Source organism: Barbus barbus, assembly GCF_936440315.1.
Source record: "Barbus barbus genome assembly, chromosome: 2".
Lineage (NCBI taxonomy): Eukaryota > Metazoa > Chordata > Actinopteri > Cypriniformes > Cyprinidae > Barbus > Barbus barbus.
Window position 1 is genome coordinate 7,252,344 of NC_136730.1, and position 21,456 is coordinate 7,273,799.

The 21,456-nt window shown below is 38.2% G+C and overlaps 1 protein-coding gene across 1 annotated transcript in view; it reads right to left on the reverse strand.

The window, feature by feature from the left end:
- The window catches only part of dnah2 (dynein, axonemal, heavy chain 2), a gene marked incomplete at its 5' end in the record, with an annotated part of 138,582 nt that overhangs the window by 38,747 nt on the left and 78,379 nt on the right, over positions 1-21,456 (reverse strand). Inside the window, 12 exons of the mRNA XM_079438529.1 lie at positions 1,094-1,198; positions 1,300-1,524; positions 3,304-3,502; positions 4,026-4,117; positions 4,484-4,636; positions 4,926-5,084; positions 5,158-5,295; positions 6,268-6,404; positions 12,494-12,611; positions 16,730-16,948; positions 18,477-18,602; positions 19,214-19,366. Coding sequence (XP_079294655.1) covers positions 1,094-1,198; positions 1,300-1,524; positions 3,304-3,502; positions 4,026-4,117; positions 4,484-4,636; positions 4,926-5,084; positions 5,158-5,295; positions 6,268-6,404; positions 12,494-12,611; positions 16,730-16,948; positions 18,477-18,602; positions 19,214-19,366 — 1,824 coding nt within the window. The remainder of the gene's footprint in view (positions 1-1,093; positions 1,199-1,299; positions 1,525-3,303; positions 3,503-4,025; positions 4,118-4,483; positions 4,637-4,925; positions 5,085-5,157; positions 5,296-6,267; positions 6,405-12,493; positions 12,612-16,729; positions 16,949-18,476; positions 18,603-19,213; positions 19,367-21,456) is intronic.

The following is a 21,456-nucleotide window of genomic DNA, read 5'->3' on the forward strand; positions in this document are numbered from 1 at the left end:
ATATGACTTCATAAGACTTGGAATATACCACAAGATATTTGGACCCTTTTTATGCTGCTTTTATGATGCAGTGCTTTTATGTGTTTGTTTGAGCTTGACAGTCACAATCATCATCCTCTCATCCCTCATGCATCTCATCGCTTTTGCTTTCTACAGAAGAAAGAAAGAACTACATATGGGTGAGTAAATGATGACAGATTTTTCATTTTGGGGTGAATATACTGCTTCAAGTAAAAAAGTATCCCTTTTATACATTTATATATATATATATATATATATATATATATATATATATATATCAAAAGCCATTTTCTATAATGAAATGTTTAATGAATTTTTGCAACAAAGATAGTACAAATAAATAATATGTTAAAAATTATATATTCAGAATTTAACAACTGAAATAATGTATGCAGTTTTCATTCTTTTTAATAAAACTGTTTTCATTATTCAGAAAATGTTAAATAAAATAAAAAATAATTCATTTTTTTCAATAAAAACTTAAAATAACTGACTCCTAATATAATTTACTCCCTTATGATAAATTGCTTGTGTTTCTTATTTGGAAGTGGCGTTAAACTAGATTCAAAGTAGGCTGCGACAAAAACAATTACCTCTGGTTTAATCCAAATATACCATCTGTAGTCATGTGCTTTAAAGCATGGTTTATTACAGTGCTTGCTATACAAGAAATGTTTTGAAATTCCTATTACTTTCTTCTTATGCCTATTTTTCTGCACAACTGGAATAAAATCCTGTTCAAACCACTTAGTGTACACACTCCATTTAAACTTTAGCATCCTTACATGTGCTTTCTCAATAATTCTTGTATGATTAAAGTTTTCATACATCATTGCAGAGTTTTCAGTATTTAACAGCTATAGAATCATCATAATATTTTAATACTGAATTGTGATTAGTCCTTTTACTTTCTAACTTATTTGCATAAAAAATGACTTTTTTCCTTTTTAGTTATTTGTCAGTAGCTGCTATAAAGCTGTTACATGCTGTGCACCAATGGGAAAGCATTGTAGTCATACTTCCATCATAAATTCATCAATTTACACCTAGTTTAGAGTTAATCTCTACTCACTGTAGGGAATGTCATGTTGATAAGATTAAAGCGACTCTGAAGGCGTCCTGATATCTGAGTCCTCCCTCCACCAGGGGGCCCCATAGAAGCCAGCAGAAAAATGTCCTTTTAGATCATGGAAAATAGAGAGAAGACATGTATTTTATGCACATCTAAAATATATACTCATATAAAAACTAATAAAATACACGCACACACAGTCTTACCTTGATACACTTAAGTATCTGTTTCTGGCGGTCGTACCAGAAGCCATAGTCGATCCAGAGGCGAAGCAGCTCCAGAGGAGGCTGGGAGCCAAAGTCGTCCATGGCAGGCATGTTCAGATCATCCAGGAAAACAACCATTCTTTTCCCTCCCACTGGAACATACACACCTTTAATCCTCTTCTCCACTCGAGACTCGATAATCTCCTGCACGTTATTAGAGCTAGTCTGAAAGAAAGACAGAAAAATAATGTTATGAAGACAAGAACGTTAGCAAGTAAACCCAAAGACGATAAAATATTCAGTGAGCGTGACTGCAGATTTGGAGATTAGTGGAAAACTCTTTATTATAATAACAAATGATGATAATGATGATAGTTGGAGATTGATGATGATGATGGTAGAGCTCTCACCATGTGTTCTAATATTTGCTCGTCAGGTTGGGCCATCTGAGCAATGACTCAGCTCATTACAGATGTGAGAGTGGACTACTAAAATATCACTGCACACACTGATTAACCACACACACACTCACAGAGAGAGAGAGAGAGAGAGAGAGAACGCTCTGAGCATCCTGGAGGTGACTGATATAAAAGTTCTGTGTGTGAGTGTACACTACTGTTCAGTTTGGGGTCTGTAAGATTTTATTGTATTTGTTTTTAAAAGAAATTAATACTTTATTCAGCAAGGATGCATTAAATTAATCAAAAGTGACAGTAAATACATTTATAAAAGATTTGTATATAAAATAAATGCTGTTCATTTGAACTTTCTACCAATCAAAGAATCCTTAAAAATTGTATCACAGTTTCCACAGAAGCTGTTTTCAATATTGATAATAAGAAATGTTTTTTGAACACCAAATCAGGAAGAATCATGGGACACTGAAGACTGGAGTATCCAGCTTTGCCATCACAGGAATGAATTACAGTTTACAATGTATTAAAATAGAAAACAAACAAAAAAAATAATTTTCATAATATTACTGTTTCTACTATTTTTTTTGTCAAATGAACGCACCCCTGATGAACATACATAAACTTAAAAAATAAATAAATACAAAATCTTACCAACCTCAAACTTTTGAAAGTAATAATACATTTCATTTTTGTTCTCTGGAGATATTTTTATTCTAAGCACCAGAACTCATAACTATTTTAATATGTCAGTCTTTTATGCTACGAAATATTCTTAACAAAACTAAAATGACCTATTATTCATTCATTATTACTCATTCTTTTATTCAACCCAAATTACAGCTCACTTATTACAGGAGCAGTCCCCCTGGAGACACCTGGTGATGGTTCATGAATAGCCTTTTTGATCATTTATTCTTTCAGTCCAATCTTTCAGTGCACTAAAGTTTTCTTTGCTTATATTTCACTTGCCAATACAACAGTGCTTTTATTTGTTGTTAAAATAAACAAATAAATGCATAATAAAACCTAACAAAAAAGATAAATTTTATCGTTAAAAATATTTCAAGATATATTCATATTTCTGCACACTTGCTTAAAGCTGCAGTCCATAACTTTTAGCGCTCTAGTGGTTAATAAACAGAATTGCATTCGTCTTGCGGAAGAACACTGTAGCCGGAGTTACTTCTGTCTGTTTATGTCTATGACGAATCATGCAGGTACTGGGCTAGCAGCAGTACCTACTCGAACCAGTCTAAAATAGTTTGAATATAAACACTTATTAAAGGTGTACAGTAGTGATTCAGGACAAGCTAAAAACACGGTTTGGAAAATGTATTCATGGTGTACTCGCTTATTATATAAATTTTGAACACAAAAAAGTTACGGACTGCAGCTTTAAGTGCTACCTTACCAAACTTTTGCTTTTCTGAAGATCTTCTTTTCTGAATCTTTTCCTGAAGATGCTTAGATATTTTACTGCAAAAGTAATTTTTTTCTTTTTTTTTGAGATCATCCTTGGGATTTATCAAGTGCTTCTGCTGAGATTAAAATTCACCTTATTACTAATACTAAAAGTGTTTCTCATCACCTGTGAGGACATGTTGATGGTGAGCATTGCCCATGTGACTGAGTCCAGGCTCTGCAGGACGTTCTGGGCCACTGAAGTCTTTCCTGTCCCCACTGGACCCGTCAGGAGCACAGGGTGCTGAGTGGACACCAGAGCCTTGACCAGATAATGATAGCGCACAGTGTCCACTGTGGGGACCATAATTTTATAGAACGGAGCACTGCAGAGAGAGAGATGATCATTAAAAAGATGCCAGAAAGAAAGTTGAAAAGTGGGACAGCTAAGTATGAGACATGCTTTAAAAAGAGGACAAAAATGAAGAGAAAAAGTAGAATACAGAGCAAGAGAGAGAGAAAGAAAGAGCAAAAATGGGTGGGAGGAAATAGAGTTGAGAGAGCAGAATGAATGAGAATACCGAGAAAGGAGAAGAGGTTAAAAGTCTTGATTGAAAGACTGAAAATTGAAAGATGTAGCGAGACATTTCAAATGAACAGAGGGGTAAAAAAAGAGTCAGGTAGGACAAAGGACAATGAAGGGGAAAGAGTTGGACTGACATGACAAATGAGAGCAGGGGAGAGAAGAAAGAGAAGAAGAAGGATGAAAAATATGAGAAATATGAATAGAAGGGGAACTCAGAAGTCTGGGAGGGAGCCAGGCGAGGGGCCTTTGACTGAGCCCGCAGGCGGCTGGCAGAGACCCCTGAATAGGGGGAGGATGGACACACACACACACACACATCTCACTTGGAGGCGTAGCGCCAGCCTTTGGGCAGCTTGTCCTCAAATGACGCCCACGTTTTGTTCTTGGTGTCCACGTAGTATTCGTAGATGGTGTCCTGAGGTTTAATACAAGGTGATTATTTCTCCAGTAATATATTTTGTTTCTGTAGGCAAAAAGGCTTAAACATTTATTCTAGATCCAGAGCATCAGTACTTTTCATGTAACATTAGCATGTGTGAGTATGTGTGTGCATACATTTACATTAATTACACAAACATGTAATCTATTTCACACTGTATGCAGACTACTGTGGCCCCCAAAAGTATATGGATACTTAAAAACGTGAACTAGATAACAAAAAATGAAATCACTTCACATGTATTTGAGTCAATATTTTGCAATTCTATTTGGTGACATTAATGGCATAGAAATTACACACTTCATCTTTAAGTGTTCATACACATTTTGGCCCAATGCATACCTTGTTAGGGAAAGATCCCTCTATTTCCCGCAGGAAGTTGTCAATTTTCTTGCGTCCATCCTCATCTACGGAGGCGCACACAGACCATATGAGACTGAAGATGAACCAGAGCTCCACCATACGGCCAAAGTTTTCAGAGTCCGCTGGGTTCACCTGACCAGCCAGAGAGAGTTAGGGCCAGTTTTACTAACAGCTTGCGCCAGCGCAAACTGTCTTTTGGCGTTAAAATAGTACTGTCAGGTTTTACTAAAGAAACGCAGTGAAAAATTAGCGCTGAAAAGTGCTTTTAAAGGACTAATTTATCCATTAACAAAAATCACCCTCATGTCATTCTAAATGTTTTGAGTAACACACTGATGTTCCATGAATGGTGGTCAGTTCTATGGTCCATCTAGTGTTGCAATATTAGCTGTACACATCAAAGAAGTGAAAGTGTTCTGACCCCATTCTCTCGAGTGGCCAGTGAGTCGTAGAGCCTACAGAGCGACGCAACTCCGTTCAGTTCAGTGATGGGAACCAGCTCCTTACAGTGAGTCTTCTTAAAGGTAAGGGTCTTGTCTATGTAGCGGTCAAAGAGCTGCCTGAGATGATCCATTTCAACCTGAGCGCGAAAGAGAGAGAGATGTAGCACTTTGCCAAATGTATAACACGATGCTTCACATTGCGTCCCAAACCTTCTGCCGTTTATCCATCCAGGACTGAGCATAAGGCTTCCAGGTCAAATCAGAGTAGTCGTTGTAAACCATTCCACAGCGAGACACAGTAGCAGGAGATGCCACAGCTAGATCCTCCACTTCAAACAATAATGAGACCTGCAACACACTCTCTTCATTAATGTTTAAACCCAACCAAATAAGAACAGACCTGTCACTTAGCTAAAAAGTGAATCTCACGAAACCTGTCAAGAACATGACAAGAGTTTATTTTGCATACAGTATATGAAAAGAAATCTATTTTAGGGCCATTCTAATTTTATGTATTGCAACATTTGTTTCTATGACATTTAAGCTGATTTTCCCACCTAAATTCTAATATTAATATTATAATCATCAACATCGTCATCATCACTATAATAGAAAAATATAATTGTATATAAATTAATTATTAAATAAACAAGTAAAATTGTACAACATAATTGCATTACAGAGATTTTTATTTTTCATTACAGCAACATTTTTTTTAGCATTATAGTAATGCATAATTGTTATGAGATTTTAGGGAGAAAATATGCTTGTCATAAAAATAATGTCATTAAGCAAAACATTTTAATAGTTAAAAAAAATAAGCTTCCTTTTCTTGATGCAAAATATACTACCATTCAAAAGTATGGGCTTGTTAAGATTTATTTATTTATTTTAGCTTTTGAAAGTTTATTTTTTTCTTAAGTCTGCATTTATTTAATTAAAAATACAGTAAAAGCAGCAATACTGTAAAATGTTATTACAATGAAATAATAGAATACATCTTTACTGATACTTTATCAATTTAAAGTGTCCTTGCTGAATAAAATCATTAATTTATTTAAAAATACAAATTTTTACTGAACCCAAACCTGTGAATAATGGCTTTTTTTTAATATGCCTTAGGCATTTCTTCACGAGATTCACCCAATAACTGATGAAAAAGGTCATAAGTGAAGGAAATACTAAACAGTTCTCTGTAGTACCCTGATGGGTTAGTGAGGTAAAGTGCACAGTATCAGGTCTGGAATCAGAAGTGAAATAACCCTGGGCGGGCAGCATTACAGGTTTTAGTCTTTGCTGAGTATCGTCTGGCATCGCTACCTGTTCGGGCATGGAGATTCTCTCTCCATTGATGAGCGTGAGGACTTTGTTGTCATCCATTACAGAGTTCATGCTTTCGATCCACAGCGTGTCCACTGGCCCGTCAAACACAATCCACTTCTCATCAGGCTTCTCATCTGAGTTCGGCCACACAGAGAGGAAGTGTTAGTGCTTCTCACACACAAACACACACACACGCACAGAATGAATGTGAATTTCCTAATACACCCTGGATCTCTTTGTCTCTCTATCTATCTTCTTCTCTCTGTCAGTGTCATTTCCCTACTTTGGATTCACAGACACCAGAGAGACTTGCAGGCAATTGTGGTGAAGCCTCTAATTGATCATTTATCTTTTCCTGTCCCATTATCAGTCCATGTGTGTCTCATTTACTGAACTCAAAACAATAAAACACAAACACGGCGTACAGCCCATCTGTCTTATACACACACATACAAACGCGCCCTGTTTGGAAGCAGCAGGCCTGCTGGCTGACTGGGTAAGCGAATAACACCAGACCTGTCACACACAGCTACAGGAAGTGTCACATCTCCTCTGGGCCATCTTCCCTCTCTGAACAGGGAGGAGGGGACACAGGCAACAGATACAAGCCGCACTGAGCCACTGCAAACCGTGAGCTTACATTCAAAATTATATCAGGAAAGCATTCACACACACACATATATCAAACAACAGCTTAAAGGGATAGTTCATCCAAAAATTAAAATATTGTCATCATTTGCTCATCTACATGTCGTTTTAAACCCAAAAGACTTGCTCATCTTCGAAAAATAAATGCCAAGTTCTGTCATGAAACTCTAGATGGCGCAGGCTAATGGGTCCTCAACGCAAACCAATGATATTCACAGCGTTAAACTACTTGGCACAAGCTGATTGGTTCATGTTGCATACGCAGCCTATGAGCTTGCTGCTTTACATTTAAATGGCTGTTTAGAATTTAATAGAGCATTTCGCAGCGCGCTTTCAGAGTTCCTCTGAAACCTTCCACCTTCCCCAGCTCCACCTGTATAGATCTGCTATGGGTTATTTTATATGCTATTTTTGCAGCAGCAGTATTCTTAAATACTCACAGCACCATATCGGCATATGTATTGGCAGTAGCAAGTTCTTGTACTTGCTTTGTAGCAGCAGCAGCAGCAATAATCAACAACAGAAATAACCAGCAGCAGCAATTTAGCAGCGTAGCAAATCTATTCTGCCAAGACCAAAAACAGGGTTGTCATGATAGAAATTAAGATATATTTAACAACCTGTATATTTAACAAGTCCATTTCATCTAAACGTTTACAGTACATCCAACATTGTAACAGAAATATAAATGATGACAGAACTTTCCCTTTTGGGTAACATATACCTTTAGAGGGATAAACCTACCGCAAAGTAAAATTCTGTCATCAATTACTCACCCTCATGTTGTTCCAAATGTGACTTCCTTTCTTCTGTGGAATATAAAAGAAGATATTTTGAAGAATGTTGGTAACCAAACTGTTTCAGTTTCCCATTTACTTCCACTTTATGAACAAAAAATGCAATGGAAGTCAATGATAACCAAAACTATTAGGCACCCAACATTCTTCAAAATATCTATTTTTTGGTTTCTAGAAAGAAATGTGTACAGGTTTGAAACAACATGAGAGTGAGCAAATTATGTCAGAATTTACATTTACAAGACCAGTTTAAGACCCCTACTGATACCTAGGATAGAAAAGAAACTGAAGGAGCCCCTAAAAAAAAAAAAAGAGAGAACGGCCTAGGCCTGCAAAAAGAACAATCACTTTTGATTGGACTGAGAATGGTGATGCTACTGGTTGCAAACTGACACTTCTTCTTGGTCAGCATGGTCACAGAGTTCAGGACTGAGAGGAAACTCCTGTCTGTGTGATGGAAAGAGTTTAATGTATACAGTATAAGGGCTACGGACAAAACGGCTCTACAAATTAGGTTAAAAGTATGAGGAAGAAGTTAGGCACAAACTAAAGGAAAATTTAATTGCAGGGGAAGCAGGAGAAAAAGAGAGTTCTAAGCAAAATTGAATAAACAAACAGCCTGAGGTGTTCGAATCAGCTATTGAGATCAGAATCCATTAGATCTCTGCATTACTGCGCAAGAGCTTCAAGACAAAACGACCACATTAAAAAGCAAATGCACTAGAGCTAAATGTACTAATTCCAGTCTGCTCTCCAAAAGCTATTCAATATGGCTCTTGAAGGGGGAATGAATTTATCCGTAATAATGACTAAAGCATTTGTCTGGGAGGTAACTAGGGAAGGCTGTTCTGTAGTAATCAATACCAGACTCTTAGAATTCCTCAAAAAGCACACAATCTCCTGGGTAGAAGTAAAATTGACTTTTTAATACCAAAATTACAGCACATCTGATTATACTTCTAACATTCATTGAAATAAATATCCAACAAAAATTGCAAGATTTTTGCCATAACTTTATAAAAGCCTTCCATTCTGTCTGCTGTTTGCGGATTGCATAACTGTCTGGAATATTTGATCCTGACTGATCGATCGTTGCACTCTGAAGTCAAATATTTTTGTATGGCCGCTAAACTGCGTTGTCCATCGGCCCAAGCAATTTCCGACATTACTCTTTGACCTCTTCAACTCAGATTCAATATTCCAACTAAAATCTATATTCCATGTCCATTCATTCATTTATCTGGTAAGGAACCGTTTAATAAGAAGGTTAATGAGCAGCCAGCAGGTCATTATTGCAAAATAGTCAACACTGGGTTATGCAAGATTTGACCACTTGACCATGGGTTTATTTTGTAATAATGTCCAGCTGACTGCACATTGTCTTATAATTCTAATTTTAAGTGTTGAAGGGGGTAATTCACAATATTGTTGACAAAACGCTAATATGGAGTGGAGGATGAACTAAATGAAAATATTTGAATACAATTACAGCTATAAAAAAAATAAAACATCCCTGCAGCACAGAGAGTTGTTGCTTGAGCCTGGTATTTTCCAACCACTTTCAATCAGCATCTGTAGTTTCTGGTATCACTGAGTTTGGCTCAGACTTGGTGCTGATTCAGGATCACAGGAAAAGTTGGACCTACTAGAACAATACTGACAGACCGGACAATTTACCCTGGCAGTAAACCTAAAATTAAAAACTCGAATATTGACCTTCAATATCACACATTCATCAAAGTACAATTAGGCCTGAAACTCAGGTCCACAGGCAACATCAACCCTGCGGTGAAATAATTGAGAGGAATGGCTCACAGGGCCCACTGTGTCGTAAAAAGGCAATGTCCTGTTGAGATTTCAATTAAAATGAGGCTGAAAATATTAGAATCAGTAATTGAGGCCATTGCTTTTTATGGCAGCGAGGTGTGTGGTCCACTAACAAACCAAGAACTCGCCAAATGGGAAAAACACCCAACTGAGACCTTGCTTGTTGAATTCTGTAAATAAATAAATAAAAGTACATGGAACTCCAGAAAGAATGCATGCAGGGTATAATTAGGCTGATCTCCATTAACTATGATGACACAAAACAGGCAATTAAACTCTGAAACCATTTAGAACTTAGTGGTCTCCAAACATACCAGTATAAAATCCCATAAATTCAAGAGCAAAACAAGCCTCTTACTACAGACTGAGGTTCAAGAGCACAGCAGAATAATCCTGTGATTGGACTAAACCACACTAGAACACAAATGAAATGTGATTCAATTAAACACACTGGGAAACCTAGACAAATGCAAAGTTATCTGGCCCAGAAATGTACACCTGTCCTCTGTGAAAAATGGGAATAATCTTGACTAGGTCCACACACACAAACAACCCAGCAACGGGAACAAGCAGGCTGAAAACATGACAAAATAAACAAAGAACAAGATAAATGGTTGTTCTTATAGAGCAAACCAAACAAAACTCAGCTAGAGCTGTATTTCACTATGACTCAATGCACAACGTTCAATGAAAATTGCAAAAGTATTTACAAATATCAAAATTTAACAACTAAACAACTTCCTTATAATCGGCAGAACAAAAAGAATGCTGGGTAGAGGCAGTACCATACTTGCAACTGTATGAGGAACAGTATGTAAGCAACCTGATGAAAGATTTTTCATTTTTGGGTGAACTATACCTTTAATGAATTATTTTTAAATGGAAAAAAATGAGACTGTAATAAACACCGGTGTCCTAATAACATGTGTTTTATATAAGCATTAAGGCACTCAAGGCTGTGCTGTATTATTCACAATTTAGCAGTCCGTTGTACCTTTCTGCTTAATTAAAATTTTCTCCTTTTTATTTTGTATTTTTCCTTTTAATACTCACTGACTCATTCTCTTTGGCAAATGCACCATTATTTGTCATGCCAATGAAGCCCATTGAAACATTCAAAGGGAAAGAGAGGGAGGAAGGGACTGCAGAAATCCAGAGAGAAACACAAGCATCCAGGGAAAGGCACACTTTTGGCTCTGTCTGACAGTTTCAAAAGAACAATGTAGTGCACAAACAAACAGACTCCAATGTTAACCATCAGAGACCCACTGTAGTAATAAATTTCATTCATGCAAAAGTTAACTCTCAAAAATCATGTTCAACTTAGCCTAATAACACTCTTAAGAAGTATGTATTGAAGATTCAACAATCTATTTTAGAGAACACTTCTATATTAAGCTGTAGGCCTCTAAATATGCCTTCAGTAAGGGAAATGTGGCTCAGTAGGCTTCTTAAAAACTGTTTAAAGGTAAAAAAAAAAAAAACATTATCAGTAGAGAGAATGCCTAATGAAGAAAACTGAGGAATTCCTTGAAGAGAATTTCTTTGTCAGCCATCCTTTCTTGCTATTTGTCATGCCAATAAATCAAACTGAAATTGAAAAACTCAAAGAGAGAGAGATAAAAAGATGGAAACGGAGGGGATTTGAGCTGATTGTTGGTCAAGTTCAGACTAATGTGAAAGAGATGAAGAGAGAGACAGGGAACATAAAAAAGACCAGATCAGTGTGACAGCAGCTACAAATGAGATACACTACAATAAAGAACAAAAATTAATTAAAATAATAAAAATTGATATTTTTGAGAGACACGACAACCAAAGAGGTAACTCTGCATGAGTACATAGAATTAAGAAATATCAGAATAACACAACACATCCTTTGCGAACGACTTCGGACAGATTGACAAACTTCATATTGGATTGTACACAGAAAACGAGTACAAAAACTGACAAAATACACACACAAGTGCCAGTCCCTGCTGTTTTAGCTGTATAGCGATCAAAGAGAAATGCTGGAAAAAACAAGCTCTGTGATTTCCTGTGATACTCAAGAGACTGGCAGAGAGACAGAGAGGGTTTCTGGAAAGAGACCAGGCTGGACGGGATGGAAAAAAGAAAACAAATCAGCATTTTCACTCGTTCTTTGCTTCTTTCTTTCTCTCTTCTGCTTGTTTTTTTGTCACATCAGGATTCATTGACTCGTTATCTTTCCTCTGTCTCTGTCAGTGCTTCAGCTGACATCGCACCTGCTATCTGCGACTGCTATTTCGGTCAGCAAATTTCTAAAATTCTTGATGAGCACAAGCCTTAAAGTCAACATTAAACCACATTCACAGCCTTTTACTTATGTAATGTGTCACTCAGAAATAAATTTAATAAGTAAAAAAATGAACATGAACTGTGGGCATCCTATATGAAAAACTATGAAAGATCAAAATGTAAGACCTATTTCTACTGTTATTTGCAATTATTGCTGTACCCTTTACTGAATGAATGTTGACCAGCATTAAACTACTGTTGTATGTAGTATGTACATCAGTGACCAAAAATTGTTTCTTCTATTTTTTTGAGTCTTATGCACCTCCACAGCCCCATCAGTAAGACCACACCAGAAATGTGTTTCTTTAAACTTCAATTAAACTGACAATCATTCAACATTATGATTAATATCATTAAAGTGTGCATCATTATCATTAAAGTGTGTATTATTTCAAACTAATAACAAATCAATACTAAGGCTGCAAAACAGATTCACCAAGTAGCTTCCTCTCCCTTTAATGAGACACCTGAACTTGTCTTTCTTTAACAAGTTTTGACAGTTCTGGAGGCAAATGTATTTGACGTTGTATTGATGTGAAGAAGAGAGAAGCGCAAGAGTAACGATTAAAGTGCACTGCTGCAGAAATCTAAAAAGAACAAATCAAAAGAACAAATCAAAACAAAAAACATACCTGCACAGGCTGTCCTCATAAGCGAGGAGAGGACGCCGTCTGTCCACTCATTGGTGGAGAGGTTGTATTCTCCGTACAGCTCTCCCAGGCTCACTGCCTTGGGGTTTAGTGGACACTCCTAAAGGGTCATGAGCAGAGTTCAAAGGTCAGAGTTCAAAGAAATAGAGAATGACTCTATGGAGAGGAATCAAATAGAGGTGGAATCATACAGCGATGAAACACTGATACACAGGAGACTCAAGGGTGTGTGTGAGTGTATGTGTGTGTTATATGGAGTGAAGGTAATGAGGAAACAGGGTGAGGTGATGTTTGCATGGAGAGTTAGAGATAGGCACCAGAAATAGATATGAAAGGGGGGGGGGGGGAGTTGAGTCAGATATGAAGAGTGAGGAGACAGGCATCGAGAGATGGAGAGACAGAAGGAAGGAGGGAGAGGGAAAGGGAGGATGCAAATAGAAATGGCAGCTTGAGTCACAGAGAGAGCAGAGGACAAGATGGACCCCCAAAAATGTAAAGAATTACACACACTAGGCAGAAAGTATCTAGAGACGTTAACCAACAGAGATTTAGGCTCACACACACTCATATGCTAAAACCAGGACGCCAAACCCAGACAGACACACAGTCACCACAGGTACCCAAACCCACAGAGAATTAGATAGTGACAAGGACAGGGGCAAAAACACTGGAGGGAGAGAGAGAATTAGGTTCAGAATGGAACACTACCTTATTACTTACTGAATCCTACACTGTATGTAGTGTACTCTTACTACAATTGTAAAAATAGTACATAAAAAGTTTATAGAATAAGTTAAGAATAGAATACTAGTGTAGTCCTAACTGCATACTGCACAGTATACTTACTAAAAATGAGAAACATAATGCAGTAATTCAGAATATGTTTGGAATGGAAAAGCTTGTGACAGAGAACATATTATGCAATAATATCATACATTGTTCTCACATGACTTTCATTGAGTGCAATAGAGTGGTCATCAAATCAGCATATTAGAATGATTTCTGAAGGATCATGTGACACCAAAGACTAGACAAAATTTAAAAAAACTGGCTGATGAAAATTCAGCTTCGCATGACAGGAGTATATTATCTTGAAGTATATTAAAACAGAAAATCGTTATTTTAAATTGCAATATATATTTTTCAATATATATAATGCAATATATATAATATTTTATAATACTACTGGTTTTTCCTTATTTTTCATCAAATAAATGCATACTTGCAAATAGATCTTACTGATCCCAAACTTTTAAACAGCAGTGTGTATATACACTCACCTAAAGGATTATTAGGAACACCATACTAATACGGTGTTTGACCCCGTTTCACCTTCAGAACTGCCTTAATTCTACGTGGCATTGATTCAACAAGGTGCTGAAAGCATTCTTTACAAATGTTGGCCCATATTGATAGGATAGCATCTTGCAGTTGATGGAGATTTGTGGGATGCTCATCCAGGGCACGAAGCTCCCGTTCCACCACATCCCAAAGATGCTCTATTGGGTTGAGATCTGGTGACTGTGGGGGCCATTTTAGTACAGTGAACTCATTGTCATGTTCAAGAAACCAATTTGAAATGATTCGAGCTTTGTGACATGGTGCATTATCCTGCTGGAAGTAGCCATCAGAGGATGGGTACATGGTGGTCATAAAGGGATGGACATGGTCAGAAACAATGCTCAGGTAGGCCGTGGCATTTAAATGATGCCCAATTGGCACTAAGGGCCTAAAGTGTGCCAAGAAAACATCCCCCACACCATTACACCACCACCACCAGCCTGCACAGTGGTAACAAGGCATGATGGATCCATGTTCTCATTCTGTTTACGCCAAATTCTGACTCTACCATCTGAATGTCTCAACAGAAATCGAGACTCATCAGACCAGGCAACATTTTTCCAGTCTTCAACCGTCCAATTTTGGTGAGCTCGTGCAAATTGTAGCCTCTTTTTCCTATTTGTAGTGGAGATGAGTGGTACCCGGTGGGGTCTTCTGCTGTTGTAGCCCATCCGCCTCAAGGTTGTGTGTGTTGTGGCTTCACAAATGTTTTGCTGCATACCTCGGTTGTAACGAGTGGTTATTTCAGTCAAAGTTGCTCTTCTATCAGCTTGAATCAGTCGGCCCATTCTCCTCTGACCTCTAGCATCAACAAGGCATTTTCGCCCACAGGACTGCCGCATACTGGATGCTTTTCCCTTTTCACACCATTCTTTGTAAACCCTAGAAATGGCTGTGCGTGAAAATTCCAGTAACTGAGCAGATTGTGAAATACTCAGACCGGCCCGTCTGGCACCAACAACCATGCCACGCTCAAAATTGCTTAAATCACCTTTCTTTCCCATTCTGACATTCAGTTTAGAGTTCAGGAGATTGTCTTGACCAGGACCACACCCCTAAATGCATTGAAGCAACTGCCATGTGATTGGTTGATTAGATAATTGCATTAATGAGAAATTGAACAGGTGTTCCTAATAATCCTTTAGGTGAGTGTATATATATATATATATATATATATATATATATATATATATATATATATATATACACATATATATACGTATATATCTCTATCACAGGAATATTTTTTTAAAAATTACAATATACTACATTTTAAAATAAAATACAAAAAAGTTATTTTAAATGGACCTATCAATGATATTTATTTTTATTTATATTTTATATCAAATAAATCCAGCCTTGGTTTGTAGCCAAAAAGCCTTTAAAATCTTTTCAAAAAATCTTACACACCCCCAAATATTTAATGGTAGTATACCTAATAAACAAACACATTTGTAATATGTGAGGTGAAAGGCACTGGAAGCTACTTATTCAAGGTTATGTGACAACAATGTATTCTTTTTCTTTTTTTAAATCTGAATTTGTTTTGTTTCTCCTTTTTATATTACACTTTATACAATACAGATTGTTTCAAAGCAGCTTTTCAGTGATAAACAGGAAAATAATGATTCAGTGATGACATTAATTCTGCTGTAAAAAAGCTCATTATTCAGCTGTTCTCAATATTTTGTCATTGGTAATATGCTATTCTCAATACTAAAAAAATTAATATGCTGTCACCTGACCTCATTATGTTAGATGTTTAATTTAGCAAGTACAGTGTTCCCCATTTCTCGTCCCAGCAGAGGTAGGTTCCAACTCTAATTAAACCCACCTGAACAAACTAATCAAGTTCTTTAGTGTTCCTTGAAAATTGCAGCCAGGTGTGTTGGAACATGGCTGGAACTAAACTCGGTAAGAGTAGTATACTATTCCTAACATGTTATAGAGTGCAGTACAAAAGGGGGAAATTTGGATGGCATCTAAACAGAGAAACAAGAGACTTTGACAACATCAACAAAGCATAAAAACAGTCTGTCAGACCTCACCTGCCTCTCGCACACACACACACACACACACACACTCTAGGAACATCATTAAAGAAGGAAAAACTGAGAAATACATATTCCCCCCACCCCTACCCCACTCTTCTATTTTTACCCACATCAGGATGAGACACGTGAAAAGGGTTACAAAGAATGAAGGAGATAAGGAAAAACAACAGAAGTGAAAACAAAAAAGATCAGAACAAACATGAACGCTAAACACGCGGTTTTAGACTTGAGGAGTCTCAGCCGACTGGGGGAAAAGACGACTATGTTAAAAGCACAGCGTGGAGTGGCGCTCCTTTAGCCGCAGCCAAACCAACTGTGAAAAGAAAGAGATCATAAGCTGCGGCAATTAGTGCTAGCTGCCGTCTTGACTACGCCATCATTTTCAAAACACCCACGAGTGAGCCGAGAATCTGTCAGGGGGGCTTTTAATGAGTGTTAAGTCCTTGTTGCCACATGTTCTCTAAACAGCGAAGAGTGTTTAAGGGAAACACTGTTGTCTTGGTGGTAAATGTATCGGGTGCTGAATAAGCGTGGCCGCTGACGGCGGTTCATTTTCATGGTAATGAGGGATAGAAGGTTGGTGTAGCCTTTTAGGCTCTAGAACAGCTGCTGCAAAGACATTTGTTTCAGAGGCATGCTCTTTGCCCTTAAAACAACTCATGAATGGAAACAACTCATTTCGATAAGGCTAACGGGGCCACTGTGTTATTGAGGAACCTTGCGTTGACCTGTTGGCCTTTAGACAACATGAAAAGCAAGACTGCTAGCTGTTGATCCAGAGAAAGGATGGAGACAAAGGCTGAGATAAAGGAGAAGGTCTTACACGTATGATGTTGAATTCCGATTCTCCCATGCGGTGCAGGGTGCTGAGCGCATTTTGAAGGGTTCTCCATGTGACTGTCTTGCCGCTGCCTGTCTTTCCCACGATCATTGAGGAGTGTCGGGAGTTTTTGGTCTCGTACAGCTGAATTACCTTGGTCACAGTGAAGGGGGTCACCTGGAGACCGTTCTGTCGAAGTTCTGCCTCTATAGCTTCTTTCAGCTAGAGATAAATAGAAAGAAAATTGTTTAAGTTCTTATAACCAAATGTGTGCTAATTGCTTCATAACATTGCATAAACTCTTCCGAAGTTGGAAAAAAACATCCCTTCGGTGGAGGTGAATCCCACTGAAGCACTAAAGACAAATGAACCGGCAAGAGGTGGGCGGCCATCTTAATAAAAACACCCGCTGATACTGCACCCCTGAGTGAAGTCGCACCAACCAGAACTGCTCCAGGGGCACTAAAGCAGCCATGCTAAACTCTCAGGTTAATTTAATCTCCCTCTCTAAGTTCTCTCTCGACTCGTTAAACAGATGGAGAGGAGGAATAAAGGGAACGGCTCTGAGGCGTTTGTGCTGGAGTAAGGTGGAGATGAAGATGCAGGATGGGTAATATAAAACAGCAATAAAAACACTGTATGATGTGCATGAGTGAAGGCGGAAAAGGAGAAATACAGTATTACTTTTTGTCTATGTGTGCGTGCGTGTGTGTGTGTCACACTCTGCCTCCAATTTTGTCCTTGTCGCATTTGATTGCAGAAGAAACAGGAAGCAGCTGTGCAGATGTTCTGAGGTATCTGCCTTATTTCTCCAAACCTTTTTCGCAAACACCATAAACTCTTCCTCAAAAAGAACATTTCTCTCTTAGACAGTGTGTATTCAGCAGAACAGGTTTAAACACGCCATAATTCATGTGACTTTTAGAATCTTTTGCCATTTTTTTTTACTAAGTAAACTGTGTATTTGGACAATGCATTAATCACAGCAGTCAAGACAACAGAAGGCAGTTTAGTAAGAGGTTTAGCCAAGTTTTGAAGTTCTTGACGATGAGAATCATGTATATCAAATACACCTCATAAAAGTTTTGGCTTTTCATTATTCTCTACTTCTTACCAACAGTTACAGTACAGTTTGTACTAGAAGAGAAAGCCTTGGAGTCAACCACTGCTCTACAACCATCCAACAGACCAGGATGACCAGTATGGGAGACCAGCTAAGACAAGTAAACCTACATAGACTGGGAAGCAGGGAGTGAGGAGAAAACTATAAGTAGGCCATTTCTAGGTGGACTTCTTCAGTTAGAGTTATTGGCACAGAAATTACACACTGCACTTTAAAGGCACAAAGTTAAACAGGGATCTCTATAACTCTCCAGTTCACAGATCAGACTGTCTTGGCTTTAAAACAGCAACCTTTGCGGTGCTTGTCAGGATATTTATCCACTAAGCTCCCTCTAACACCTTTGCATTGGCCTTTATCTGTATTAAAGAAGTGGACTGTGTGAATTGTGTACAGACAGGGCAGGAAAATATCCTCAGGCTTTAATGGATCTTTTGAAAGGTGTTACAGTGAGAGAGAGCCTGTGTGAGAGCTGTTCTCTGAAAAAATAGGATGCGTGTAATCAAAAACACACAAAAATATGCTTTTAAGGGCTGTGAGTCAGAGCACACATTCATACACAAATACACAGAGACTTTTAGTTGCTTTATGAGTCCATTATGAAGCCAGATGCACAGTGGGACAGGCTACCTTTCCGTAGTCGATAGTGGGTGTTTCCACGGCAGGGAAAAGATCCTGGATGATCCCATTAAACAGTGGCAGATCGATGGAGGCTAGTTTAGCGATGTTCATGTCCTTCATAGACATCAGCAGAATCTGAGGTCAAAGGGTAAGAAGATAAAATATATTATGTTAAATTAGCTCAGCGCAGGAGTACATCTTCAAAGCTAAGGCAGGCTAGCTTCACTTGACCAAATGTCAACCTTAATTTATGGGCAGGAAACTGCGAAACGGGCCTCAGATACATCTGAAGACCCTTCTTGCTCTTCGTCTATCAAAAGCGGTAGCCTTACTGCTTCTGAATGACATTTATTTTAACAAGCATACCTTACACATACTGTATGTGAACCTTTAAATAAACATGGGGCACCTTTTGCATGGGTGATGATATTCAGGTAAAAAGAAAAAGAGAGACAGAGAGTGGTGAGATAAGCACTCATATGAGGTTTATGAGTCCTTTTCAACTTCCCTTTTAAGGTTTTGTCCCCTCTGATACATTTTTTATCATAGCCAAAGAGGAGCACGTTTTAGTGACATGTCCCTGTCATCATTAGTACATTCTTCACACACACACACACAATTCAGTGCACATACACACAAAAACTTTTTTTTTTTACTGAGTATACACTGAGCTGTATTCAGGTGAAGCAGACCTCTGAGAGAGATGTTTCTGGATTTATTGGATGCTGCAGGTCTGTGTGTCTCACCTCTTCATCGACAATGTCAGGGAGAGCTCTGCGCTTCTTTCCAGCATAGCGAAGCAGAGAGGTGAGAGCCCTCAAGCCAAAGTCATAGTGGTCCTGTTTAGACAACTGCTGCACTGCCAGAGAATACAGAGTGAAGACCTTCTTAGCCAACACCTGAGAGAGAGAGAGAGCAAGAGACAGAGATTAAAAGTGTAATATAATGTCTTTTTGAACAAAATACAATGAGAATATGAGAACAGATACCATGAAACTGCATTCACAACCCATTAATATTCCCAAAGTGAAAATGAATAAACAGGGAAGAAAAAAGAAATTAGGATGAGAGCTAATTTTGTTTGTTGAGAATTGGTTTGATTGTGAAAAGTTTCACAGTAATACCAGGAACATGCGGTAAGAAAGTAATAGTGTCTAAAAGGTTTTCAGTTCCTGATGACATTAACATTAAAGAAATATCTTATGGGAATAAGAAAATGAATTATGTGACCTTGAACTCCCACAGCTAATAGAAACCAGATACAGCAATACATTTTTTTGAGAAGAGATACAGCAATACATCTGACAGTAATTCAGTAATACGTCAGGCAGACAGGTAGAGAAAAAACATGAGAGGGAGTGAGAGGGGTGTAAACGAACAAATTCAATAACCTTTATTGCATCATTTTTTCATCTACGAAGAAACAGAAGCCAAGAAATAAAAAAGTCAGAGACTGCAAGACCTCAACAAAACCACAATCAGTATGTTTACTGCAGGGGTTTTTGGGAGTTCTTTGAGGTAACTGGTATGGGTTTGTGAGTTGATGAAAAGCTAATAATTAATTGAAAAAACTAAATTTTAAAATCAAAGCAAATAAAAAAAAACTTACTAAAAAAAAAAGAAATATTTCATATCTTTACCTTCATGTCATGTGACCATTAGCTGTCATCAGAGAACCATTACTATCAAGTAAATATTTTAGGTCAAAAGAATTTGGTTGCCAAAAAGGTTTCAGGAAACACTGTTTTACAGCAAATGTGTGTTGTTTTATTTATGGAGTTAAATTATAGCCATTAAAATTCCAGAAAATTTTCCAAAAGAAACAAAAAGGCAAAGAAAACTTGTAATGAAAAACAAATATTTCTGGCAAATGTAAAAATGCATTGTGAAAAATTAAAAGTATAAATGTTGGCTGATTTTACCAGTAGAGAGAAGCTCTAAATTTGATTCAATACATGTGTTAAACGCCATAATGCAATTGTATGTCAACAATAATTCATGAAATATAATTGGAAAGACAATAATTGAAAGCATTGAATGAAAAATAATGACAGACAAACACAATGGGTACAATTTATGTCTGTGATTGAGAGAGAGAGACAGAATGCAAAAAAATGTTGAAGCATAAAGGTGAGTGCATGTGTGTGCCCATGAATACCATGAATATGTAACAGAAGGAAGCAGTGTGTGCGAGTCAGGGTAACTGTGTCAGATCCATTTCCACACTGCCCGCTAACAGTCTTACTTATACAGACACCAACGCACACACAGAAACACGCGCCAGAGTCACGCTAGGCTGAGCAGACTATGGACTCGCAGGGGACGGTCATCTCACTGTCAGTTATGGCTCATAACACCAAGACCTGCACACTCTGGTGCGTCGGGGCAATACTCTCCCACTCTCTCTCTCTCTACCATGGCCCGGCATTGATATGTCCATTTCCTTTCATTTGCAAAGGTAATGGTTCTCTCTCGACAGCACGCGATGATTCGGCCGTATTGACTATGCAGAAGGGGCGTCTGGATGAGGGCCGAGTATGCCGGGACAATCAAATCTGCCATTGACATTCTGTGCTTGGCTGGGGCCGGTGCTGGTTCCCTTCCCAGCTCTCTTAATCTCAAGTCCATTATTTGTAATTCTGAGTCCAATTGCCCATGCCAACCCGCCGGGCCTATGTACGGCATCAACAAATGAGGCTTCCCGTTTGGAATGCGCAAGCAGGAGGAAGACAGGGGATGCAGCCAGTGGAAACTTGTGGGATTTGGTCAACCACAGGGGTGTGTGTTTGTGGAGTATGTGTTTGAAGGGGTTGGCATTACGCTTCGGTCGGCTGTGTCTCGCGCAAACGCGTGCGTAAACACACAATTGGCATGCCTGCTGCGTGTTGGAGGTAATCCGATGGCAGGATCAGCCCCCTGGAGTGTGTAAGTGTGTGTGTGAGCCAGTTCATCTGTGTTTGCCTAACTGTGTTGATCTCCTCCATCTTCA